The sequence below is a fragment of the Triticum aestivum genome, chromosome 2B (assembly GCF_018294505.1).
Source record: "Triticum aestivum cultivar Chinese Spring chromosome 2B, IWGSC CS RefSeq v2.1, whole genome shotgun sequence".
Classification (NCBI taxonomy): Eukaryota; Viridiplantae; Streptophyta; class Magnoliopsida; order Poales; family Poaceae; genus Triticum; species Triticum aestivum.
In genome coordinates, this window is record NC_057798.1 from 400,382,411 (window position 1) to 400,394,622 (window position 12,212).

The 12,212-nt window shown below is 49.9% G+C and overlaps 1 protein-coding gene across 1 annotated transcript; it reads left to right on the forward strand.

Moving 5' to 3' along the window:
* Positions 1–82: 82 nt before the first annotated feature.
* Positions 83–1,771, forward strand: LOC123045146 (probable disease resistance protein At5g45490). The gene has a single exon (XM_044468089.1). It carries the CDS (start codon positions 169–171, stop codon positions 1,558–1,560), a length of 1,392 nt encoding a protein of 463 aa, XP_044324024.1. The 5' UTR covers positions 83–168; the 3' UTR covers positions 1,561–1,771.
* Positions 1,772–12,212: the final 10,441 nt, after the last annotated feature.

Sequence of the window (12,212 nt, forward strand, 5' to 3'; positions counted from 1 at the left end):
ATAATCATTTGTAGCATCTCGCTTTGCTCACGGAAGGAGCAAGCATCTCAACACTCGAGCTATATAAAGGCTCGATCTGCTTGCTAATGGCGTAAGCTCCCTATTGGAGGCCTGGGATAATAAGGTAGATACACCGAGAGAGAGAGAGAGAGAGATAGAGAGATAACCATGGCGCAGCAAAGCGGCAATGATGTGAAGGCTGTAATGGAGAAGCTGCTCCAGGCGTTCGAGGACGAAGTGGACAGGGACCTGCCTCACAGGGAGGCGCTGGACCACATCTTCCGCATCCTCAAGGCAAACAAGGAGAAAATCATCTCGGAGCCACCGGAGGTGGAGAAGAAGGATAAGCTGCCCGAGCTGCTGCGCAGTATCGGTGATGCCCTGCAGCAATGCAAGGCACGGTCCAAGCAGCAGCAGTCTGAGTCTGACAAGGCCAAGAGCAAGAAGATAACAATGCCGTCGGTGAGCGACTGCAACCCTTTCAAGTCTCGACCCTCGCACCTGTCCGTCGACCCCTTGCTGGAGCAGACCATCGCCATTCTCGGCGATGTTCCTCCTCCTCCTTCTCCTGGTCAGGAAGATGCAGGAGAGGAGACCGTGACGGAGTACTACGAGTGGACAACGAGCTACGTGGATGAGAGCCGGATATACGGCTGGGACAAGGAAGCCAACGATGTGGTCGACGCCCTCGTCGGCAAGGACAAGGAGGAGGGCGAAGACGATGAGGTGCTGTTCAGGACGGCGGGCATCGCCGGGATCCACGGCAGCGGCAAGACGGCGCTGGCGCAGAAGGTGTTCGTCCACGACAGGATCAAGGACGCCTTCCCTCTCCGCCTCTGGGTCTGCGTCGGCCCGCCGGACCACGAGGACAGGTTCAACCTCCTCTACCGGATGCTCGACAACCTCGGCCTCGACACGGCCAAGGTCGAGGACATCGTCGACAAGGCCGACGTCGTCGTCAAGGCAGCCACCGACGAGGACAAGGACAAGTCCAAGATCGGGGTGCTGCTCTTCATCCTCTACGTGACGCTGTACAAGACGGGGTACCTTATCGTGTTCGACGACATGAGGGCGTACAGCGACTGGTACAGCAACCTGACGCTGCAGCCACCCAAGGACGGCGAGTGGTACGAGCGGCTCGCCTACGGCCTGCCCAAAGCCAGGAAGAGCGCGGTGCTCGTCACCTGCCGCAGCGAGGACGGTGCTAGGGTGATGGTGCGCACCGGCGGCGTGTTTCACCCTCCCAAGCTCGAGGGCGAAGAAGGGTGGAAGCTTTTCCACCGGGAGTACAAGGAGGCCAAAGACAAGGAGAAGAAGGAGAAGGGCGAGAAAGAGGAGGAAGACAAGCTTTACAAGGAACTCCAAGAGATGAAGGAGGAGATCGTCGGAAAGTGCCTTGGCCTTCCGGTGGCCATCGTCCAGGCGGCCAAGGGCTTCGCCGCGCTCGAGCACGAGCCGGAAGCTGACGCCAAGGATAACGCTGCCGCGGATCAGACTGCGACGAGCAAGACCGAACCAGCTGCAACTGAGGCGATGGAGGCCAATCAGTCTGCTAATTGATTGAGTCACTGACTCACTACTCACTCTGCGTGCTTATGTGCTCTGCTAAATGTTTGTTTCGTACTGTCGAGTGTGCTTTTTGTTTTTCTTGTGTCCTTGATTTACCTTTTGTTTTCGAGAATCAATTGGATCATGGAGTTTTGGTGTGTATATGTAATGTTTGTTCGACCGACTTTGTGGAGACTTCTCCAAATTTGATTTTTTTCCCCACCAGATCTGCTAATTCTCATCTAAGGCACTGTTTGGTTCATAAGTCCTGAATTTTTTTAGTCTCAACTTATAAGTCCCAAGTCCTTAAAAAGTCCCTACATGTTTGGTTCCTGGGACTTATAAGTCCCTATAAGATCATATCACAACTATAAGTCCCTCCTTGAGAGTCTTATTTCATAAGTCCCAAATGCCCACTTTAAGTCCCTCCTGTTTGGTTTAGATGGGACTTATAGAAACTTATTAAAGTCCCTAAGCTAATAAGTCCTCGGAAACAAACACCCTCTAAGATAAAAATTTGATATGTCACATCTATATTGTCAACCACACGACCAAAGGGCTGAAATATTCGTGCAAACTTGTTGATCTTGTCGCTGCGTACCGCTTGCCGTATTCATATCTTTTTGCCAGCTGTTTTAGTTGTGTCCCGTTTGATGTGTGTATGTTTCTATGTTGAACGATTGTGGGTTATAATGGGCTTCTGTTACTTGGGTTGCGGTTTTTTTCGTGTATGTTGAGTGTTATTGAAAGAAATAAGCAATCTTTTTTTTTGAACAATACAGGGGTTACGAAGGACCACCATTAGATAAGCATGTGATTGCAATTTACATGAGGACCCTCAATGAAAAAGAAATTGCAGTCCTGACATTTTAAAAAATTACCGGAAGTCATGAGGATAGATTGCAATCCCTTCATTGCGAAAGGCTGCAACGCCGACCAGAGCACATCGCCGCCGAGGACGAAACTACTTGGCGCGGCGGATTGGCCACCGCTCCACCATCACTGCAAACCGGACAGTAAAATCAAAATAAATACTAGAAAATTTCAAAAAAAATCCTTTTTTTATGGTGAAAGATGATTGAATGATGATGTCCGCGGCAAGTTTCAGCACATTCAGACATCCGAGTAGCTCTCGGCAAAATAAATAAATCAAGTTCGAACAATACAAAACAGTAAACTTTTTCACGTACCCGAAATTTGTCTTTTTTGGTGAAAGCTATTCAAATGTCCAAATGCTCAGAAATTTGGCACAAACGTCAGGCACTCAAGCATCTTTCATCAGAAAAAATATTTTTAAAAGAATTCTAGTATTTTTAACGAATCTACTGTTCACTCCAAAAAGCCGCGTCCAAGACCCGATCGCTAGGTCGTTACATAGGATAGATCGAGAGGTTTAAGGGAGAGAAGATAGGAATAAGCTGTTGAGATTACATGTGTGCAACGCTACATGTCTAACAATACTTAGCCCTAGACACATTCTTGAAGAAAAACTGAACTCTTTTTACTCCTTGCAAATTGTTGGAAGCTAGTGAAGCATTTCAAGGTGGACATACAAATGACGTAACAAACACACAGCAATCAACAGAGATGATAAAGCCAAGCAGTAGAGTAGGTTTGAATAGAAGAAATGCGATGGAAAAAACAGCTACTGGCCACGGACGATGAGCTTGGCCTTGGCGTCTCCCTCGTGGATCCGGTACATGTCGCCAAGGCCCATATGCGCCATGAGGAACCAGACCATGGTGATGAGCTCGCCGCCGCGGCTGAGCTGCCGGACGTGCGTGCTCCCACGGCACTTGCCCGCCGCGTACGTGAGCATCTCCCCCCACACCCCGGCCACCACCTCCCACATGAGATCATCACCCAGCTCCCTCAGCACCTTGGCCAGGATGACGGCGTCGAACAGCACTGATTTACACCTGTCGCCCTTCACCACCGACGGCTTCTCTGTCGTGTTCACGTTCAGCAGCATCCTCCGCGCGTCCTTATGGTCCGGGTCCCACGCCGCCGCTGACTCGAAGAAGCGCTTGGCCTCGGCGCACGTGTCACGGTAGCGGAGCAGCCCGATGCCCGCCGTCGCGGACAGCATCTCCGGCTGCTTGATCAGAAGATATAGCATGTACTCCGACAGGGTGTTGGCGATTGGCTTCATGTTGCTCGTAGCCTCCGTCGGCGCTGTATGCTGGAACGGGTAGCAGCACAGGTCCGTGGCGATGTGCCACAGCAGCAGTGACTCGTCGAACTCTCTGTCTCTGTTCACGCTGCTCTCAAGTACGTGCAACTTCTCTTCCACCTCGTCCTTGTTACTGATGGCCTCCTTCTCTTTCGCACCTGCGGCTTCTGGTGTTGCGTCCTTGTCCTTGTCCTTGTTACTGATGACCTCCTCCTCTTTCGCACCTGCGGCTTCTGGTGTTGCTTTCTTCAGGTTCTCCATGATCTGAGTACGAAGCTTCTCAAGGACTCCCTCGCCGCGGCAGCTGCACGCCGCCGTTGTGTCTTTGATGGCCTTGGCTTCGGTGGCCCTCTCCTTGAGCCTACCAAACACAAAATCAAGTAGGGGTCCCTTCTCCTGACCCGAGCAGAGGCGCTCGCGCCGGATGAAGAAGAAATCGTCAAAGATCTCCCGGACGTGCAGCGTCTCGGCGACCCTGGTGAGCGCCCGGGCCATCCGCGGGCCGCCCAAACAGCCGCGGAGGCCGCTGCTGGCAGAGTCCGGCTTGTCCAGGCAATAGCTCACGAGGTTCAGCTGCGAGGTCCTCTCTGACCAGCGCCGCAGCCGTGGCCGCACGGACCTGACGGCGCGCGAGAGCCACTCCAGCCACCGTGTCTTCTCGAGGAGGACGAGCATCCGGTGAGAGGACAGGAGCATGGCGAGCGCGACGCCGTCGAGTGCTATCCCGCCCAGGAGCAGCGCATAGGTGATGGCGATGTCGACGTGCATGAAGCTGCCCTTGTCGCCGTGGAAGAAGAAGATGAGGAGGGAGGAGACGAGGCAGGCGGAGGCGAGGAAGCGGAGGACGCAGCCGGCCTTGCTGTGGGCGACGGGGGCCTTGGTGTACACCATGTCGTAGATGAAGTTGAGCTCCACCTCGATGACCTGGAACGCCTTGGCCGGCGAGTTGGTCACGTCCTCGCGATCGAGGAAGTAGGCTTGGCTGATCTTGCGCTCCTTGTAGCTTAGGATGAGGTTGACGAAGAGGCGGCGGAAGATGAGGAAGAAGTCGAACGCCTGCGCCTCAAGGCTCTTGTTGCTATTATTCACGAGGCGCGCTGCCTCGCCTTCCTCAAGGTCGGCAAGGGCTTTCTTGGCGTCGTCGTCGTCGCCGGCGAACACGATATCGACGACCAGTCCGGCCTTCTCCTTGGCGTCGAACTCCGTCATGAGCTTGGCGTAGTTTGGGCCCGGGTCAGGAGGGTCGAGGATGTTCTCGCGGAAGCCGTCGACGCTGCCGGAGTAGAGCGAGTAGGTGCGCTCACCGTACTTGATGATGCCGACGACGAACATGAGGACGGTGGCGGGGATCATGGGGTTGCCCTTGAGGGAGCAGAAGAAGATGACGGAGGCGGAGAAGAGCTCGAAGAGGAGGCCGATGAGGTGGCGGAGCCACAGCTCGTTGTCCTCGAGGGAGTAGGCGGTGATGGTGTCAGGGCCGCCCAGGTGGAGCAGCAGGAAGGGCGTCCAGAAGGCGAAGATGATGGGGCTGCTGTTGCCGGCGTCGGCGTTGGTGGGGGAGCCGCGCTTGAGGCCGGTGGCGTGCTGGGTGATGGTGGAGGAGGAGCTAGACTGGGAGCCGCCGATGTTGCCCATGTTGTTGAGGAGGAGGCCGAGGGCGAGGTCGGCGACCCAGTCGGCGAGGAGGTAGCATGCCCAGACGAGAAAGCGGGGGACGGGGGAGGAGGAGCGCTTGCGGACGGGGCCGACGAATATGAGGATCATCTGGAGGAAGAGGCTGAGCAGCACCGCCACCCGGATCTCCCAGTTGCTGTCGTCCTGCGGGATTGGAGGCGTGAATCCTCCCATCGCCGCCTGCCGCCGTTCAGCTCGAGCTGGAGCTGTAGCTGGGGCTACCTAGCTAGCAGCCTAGCACGTCGACGTCGCGCCCTGCAGTCTGCATGCATGCATATGCACTGACCGGTCTTTAAACTAGTACTCCGACTAGAGTAGAGTAAGCTTCACCGATGGGATGCGTACTGCTTGTCCTTAAAATAGGAAGGTGAGTGCAAATGAAATGGGGTCGACCGACGGCGGTACAGATCGATCGTCGAATAAATCCTTGCCTTGTTTGGAGAGAAAACAAAGAGGGAAAGGAACAGAAGAGTAAAGTGAAAGTACTACGTGCAGTCCATCTCATGTGCTCAAAAGAAAATTCGCATGCACATGCAGTGCAGTGGTGTCTGTATCAAGATAATCAAAGCTGCAGGCGCAGGCAAAAATGAGAGTATGCGTCAAGTTTAGCGCTAAATACCGCACGTACGTCCATCACTTGCAGAAAGAAAGAAACAAGGGTCAGATCAGCAGCATGCAGATTGCAACGAAAGCATGCATGCATGCATGCATCAAATGGTGTCTATATCAAGATATAATCAAAGTAGAAAGCAACTGATTCTCGCCATCGGTCTCCTTTAATACTCACAGCGTTAATGTACCTATGGTCCTTGTTTACAACAACAAGTCACAAGTTAGACACTTTCTCTTTTATTATTTTATTTTACCTTTTTTGAGGTAAAAATAAATAAAGATGCGGCTAAGCGGACGCATGGAAGTCTGACAAGGAAGCTCGGGGACGCATGGAAGGCAAATAGGCGATATGATGCGGCCAAAATAAAGCCCCACGGTGCAAAGGGAACATCACATGATAACTAAAGATTCACTCCAATATCAATCGTGTGCTCATAGGAATCGATATAGACGTCCACGGTCCCGTTGTCGGTCATTGAACGAACGGTTCATTCATGTCTATGAGTTGCAAAGGGCTACGGCAAGGGGATCCTATCTCCCCAATGCTTTTCATTCTAATTATGGAGCCGATGCAAAGGATGATGCAGCTAGCAGTGACCCGTGGGGTGATGGAACCGTTGGCGCCTGTGGGCATGGAGAAGCGACTATCATTCTTTGCGGATGACGTTGTCCTATTTGTCAAACCAAATAAGGTGGATCTTGCGGCATGCAAGTGTATATTGGAGCTCTTCGGCGAAGCATCGGGACTGAGGATCAACATGCAAAAATCGGCAGTTATTCCTATGAGATGCTCGGAGGAGCAAATCACCATGGCATGTGCCGAGCTCCAATGCCCCTTGGGAGCCTTCCCGATCAAGTATTTGGGGCTGCACTCTCATTAAGGAGGCCATCGGCGAGTCAGTTGAAGTATTTGGTGGATCAAATGGCTAATAAGCTTCCAAAATGGAAGGCATCACTTATGCCAAAGAGTGGCAGACTAACCTTGGTCCAATCGGTGCTTTGTGCCATGCCGATCCATGCAATGATGACGTTGGATCTATCGTTAAAAACAATTAATGCAATGAAGAAGATTTGCAGAGGTTTCTTGTGGTGTAGACGCGTGGAGGCTAATGGTGGCAATTGTGCGGTGGCTTGGGACGTGGTGTGCGCACCGAAGTGGGCAGGTGGCCTTGGCTTGCCGAACTTGCGTTGGATGAACATATCAATGCAAGCGAGATGGCCGTGGCTTGCGAGGACTGATGAGACGAGGCCATGGCGAGAGTTCAAGATCAAGGTCCCGAAGGAGTCATTGGGGCTTTGTATGGCGGCTATGAGGAGTGTGGCTAACTCTGGGCTCATGACACATTTTTGGGAGGACCGCTGGCTTGATGGTACAGGATTCAGGAGGTTGCACCACTTCTCTACAGTTTGGTTCCTAAGCGCATCAGAGAATCCAGGTTAGTTGGACCGGCGGTGGAGAATGGGAGTTGGGCATTGGACGTTGGCCCGGACATTGGACCGGTCGTGCTGCACGAGTTCTTTTTGGTATGGCATCGGGTTTCAGCTTGGGAGCCCATGGTGGATGTGCCTGATAAGGTGGTCTGGTCGTGGGAGGCCACCGGACAGTTCTCCGTGAAATCTGCTTATGCGGCTGGCTTTTGGGGTCGAGAAGGAAGCGTGACGGCGGATCTAACTTGGAAATCACGTGCACCCTCAGGTGCAGGTACTTCACGTGGTTGGCCCTCAGGGACCGCTGTTGGACGTCGGACCGACTAGCTAGACGAGGGTTACCACACCAAGACGCATGCCCGTTTTGCGTCCAGGAGGATGAAACCATTAACCACATTCTACTCACTTGTGTTTTCGCTAGGACTGCTTGGGTAAGGATCTGCGAGGCCTTGGGTAAGCCGGATTGGACTCCCACTCAACAGGACAAGTTGGCGGATTGGGCTGTGGCTAAGCAAGGTTTGGAAGGCATGAGCATCAAGGACCTTAGTGTTGGGGAACGTAGTAATTTCAAAAAATTTCCTACGCACACGCAAGATCATGGTGATGCATAGCAACGAGAGGGGAGAGTGTTGTCCACGTACCCTCATAGACCGAAAGCGGAAGCGTTAGAATAACGTGGTTGATGTAGTCGTACGTCTTCACGCCCGACCGATCAAGCACCGAAACTACGACACCTCCGAGTTCTAGCACACGTTCAGCTCGATGACGATCCACGTACTCTGATCCAGCAGAATGTCGGGGAAGAGTTTCGTCAGCACGACGACGTGGTGACGATCTTGATGTTCTACTGTCGCAGGGCTTCGCCTAAGCACCGCTACAATATTATCGAGGAGGACTATGGTGGAGGGGGGCATCGCACACGGCTAAGAGATCAATGATCTAATGTTGTGTCTAGAGGTGCCCCCTGCCCCCGTATATAAAGGAGCAAGGGGGGAGGGGGCGCGCCAAGGGGAGTCCTACTCCCACCGGGAGTAGGACTCCCTCCTTCCTTGTTGGACTAGGAGAAGGGGGGAAAGCAGAGGGAGAGAGAGGAAGGAAAGGGGGGGGGGCGCCGCCCCCCTCTCCTTGTCCTATTCGGACTAGGGGGGAGGGGCACGCGACCCAGCCCTTGCCTCCTCCCCTCTTCTCCACTAAGGCCCATGTAGGCCCATTAAGCCCCCGGGGGGTTCCGGTAACCTCCCGGTACTCCGGTAAAATCTTGATTTCACCCGGAACACTTCCGACATCCAAATATAGGCTTCCAATATATCAATCTTCATGTTTCAGCCATTTTGAGACTCCTCGTCATATCCGTAATCACATCCGGGACTCCAAACAAACTTCAGTACATCAAATCTCGTATACTCATAATATAACTGTCATCGAAACCTTAAGCGTGCGGACCCTACGGGTTTGAGAACTATGTAGACATGACCGAGAACCGTTTCCGGTCAATAACCAATAGCGGAACCTGGATGCTCATATTGGCTCCTACTATTCTACGAAGATCTTTATCGGTCAAACCGCATAACCACATACGTTGTTCCCTTTGTCATGGGTATGTTACTTGCCCGAGATTTGATCGTCGGTATCCCAATACCTAGTTCAATCTCGTTACCGGCAAGTCTCTTTACTCGTTACGTAATGCATCATTCCGTAACTAACTCATTAGCTACATTGCTTGCAAGGCTTATAGTGATGTGCATTACCGGGAGGGCCCAGAGATACCTCTCCGACAATCGGAGTGACAAAACCTAATCTCGAAATACGCCAACTCAACATGTACCTTTGGAGACACCTGTAGAGCTCCTTTATAATCACCCAGTTATGTTGTGATGTTTGGTAGCACACAAAGTGTTCCTCCGGTAAACGGGAGTTGCATAATCTCATAGTTGTAGGAACATGTATAAGTTATGAAGAAAGCAATAGCAACATACTAAACGATCAAGTGCTAAGCTAACGGAATAGGTCATGTCAATCACATCATTCTCCTAATGATGTGATCCCGTTAATCAAATGACAACTCATGTCTATGGTTAGGAAACATAACCATCTTTGATTAATGAGCTAGTCAAGTAGAGGCATACCAGTGACATTAAGTTTGTCTATGTATTCACACATGTATCATGTTTCCGGTTAATACAATTCTAGCATGAATAATAAACATTTATCATGATATGAGGAAATAAATAACAACTTTATTATTGCCTCCAGGGCATATTTCCTTCAGTGTCCCACTTGCACTAGAGTCAATAATCTAGATTACATAGTAATGATTCTAACACCCATGGAGTCTTGGTGTTGATCATGTTTTGCTCATGGAAGAGGCTTAGTCGACGGGTCTTCCACATTCAGATCCGTATGTATCTTGCAAATCTCCATGTCTCCCACCTGGACTTGGTCCCGGATGGAATTGAAGCGTCTCTTGATGTGCTTGGTCCTCTTGTGAAATCTGGATTCCTTTGCCAAGGCACTTGCACGAGTATTGTCACAGAAGATCTTCATTGGTCCCGATGCACTAGGTATGACACCTAGATCAGAAATGAACTCTTTCATCCAGACTCCTTCATTTGCTGCTTCCGAAGCAGCTATGTACTCCGCTTCGCATGTAGATCCCGCCACGACGCTTTGTTTAGAACTGCACCAACTGAAAGCTCCACCCTTCAATATAAACACGTATCCAGTTTGCGATTTAGAATCGTCCGGATCAGTGTCAAAGCTTGCATCAACGTAACCATTTACGACTAGCTCTTTGTCACCTCCATAAACGAGAAACATATCCTTAGTCCTTTTCAGGTATTTCAGGATGTTCTTGACCGCTGTCCAGTGATCCACTCCTGGATTACTTTGGTACCTCCCTGCCAAACTTATTGCTAAGCATACGTCAGGTCTGGTACACAATATTGCATACATGATAGAGCCTATGGCTGAAGCATAGGGAACATCTTTCATTTTCTCTCTATCTTCTGCTGTGGTCGGGCATTGAGTCTGACTCAACTTCACACCTTATAATATAGGCAAGAACCCTTTCTTTGCCTGATCCATTTTGAACTTTTTCAAAACTTTATCAAGGTATGTGCTTTGTGAAAGTCCAATTAAGCGTCTTGATCTATCTCTATAGATCTTGATGCCCAATATGTAAGCAGCTTCACCGAGGTCTTTCATCGAAAAACTATTATTCAAGTATCCCTTTATGCTATCCAGAAATTCTATATCATTTCCAATGAACAATATGTCATCTACATATAATATCAGAAATGCTACAGAGCTCCCACTCACTTTCTTGTAAATACAGGCTTCTCCAAAAGTCTGTATAAAACCATATGCTTTGATCACACTATCAAAGCGTTTATTCCAACTCCGAGAGGCTTGCACCAGTCCATAAATGGACCGCTGGAGTTTGCACACTTTGTTAGCACCTTTTGGATCGACAAAACCTTCCGACTGCATCATATACAACTCTTCTTCCAGAAATCCATTCAGGAATGCAGTTTTGACATCCATTTGCCAAATTTCATAATCATAAAATGCGGCAAATGCTAACATGATTCGGATAGACTTAAGCATCGCTACGGGTGAGAAAGTCTCATCGTAGTCAACCCCTTGAACTTGTCAAAAAACTTTTGCAACAAGTCGAGCTTTGTAGACAGTTACATTACCATCAGCGTCAGTCTTCTTCTTGAAGATCCATTTATTCTCGAGGGCTTGCCGATCATCGGGCAAGTCAACCAAAGTCCATACTTTGTTCTCATACATGGATCCCATCTCAGATTTCATGGTCTCAAGCCATTTTGCGGAATCGGGGCTCACCATCGCCTCCTCATAGTTTGTAGGTTTGCCATGGTCAAGTAACATGACTTCCAGAATAGTATTACCGTACCACTCTGGTGCGGATCTTACTCTGGTTGACCTACGAGGTTCGATAGTAACTTGATCTGAAGTTTCATGATCAATATCATTAGCTTCCTCACTGATTGGTGTAGTTGTCATAGGAACCGGTTCTTGTGATGAACTACTTTCCAATAAGGGAGCAGGTATAGTTACCCCATCAAGTTCTACTTTCCTCCCACTCACTTCTTTTGAGAGAAACTCCTTCTCTAGAAAGGATCCAAATTTAGCAACAAAAATCTTGCCCTCAGATTTGTGATAGAAGGTGTACCCAATAGTCTCTTTTGGGTATCATATGAAGACACATTTCTCCGATTTGGGTTCGAGCTTATCTGGTTGAAGTTTCTTCACATAAGCATTGCAGCCCCAAACTTTAAGAAATGACAAGTTTGGTTTCTTGCCAAACCACAGTTCATAAGGCGTTGTCTCAACGGATTTTGATGGTGCCCTATTTAACGTGAATGCGGCCGTCTCTAAAGCATAACCCCAAAACGATAGCGGTAAATCAGTAAGAGACATCATAGATCACACCATATCTAGTAAATTACGATTACGACGTTCTGACACACCATTTCGTTGTGGTGTTCCGGGTGGCGTGAGTTGCAAAACTATTCCGCATTGCTTCAAATGTAAACCAAACTCGTAACTCAAATATTCTCCTCCACGATCAGATCATAGAAACTTTATTTTCTTGTTACGATGATTTTCCACTTCACTCTGAAATTCTTTGAACTTTTCAAATGTTTCAGACTTGTGTTTCATCAAGTAGATATACCCATATCTTCTTAAATCATCTGTGGAGGTGAGAAAATAACGATACCTGCCGCGAGCCTCAATATTCATTGGACCA

Coding starts and splice junctions, on each gene's coding strand:
- LOC123045146 (XM_044468089.1), top strand. CDS start 169: ATGGCGCAGCAAAGCGGCAATGATGTGAAGGCTGTAATGGAGAAGCTG.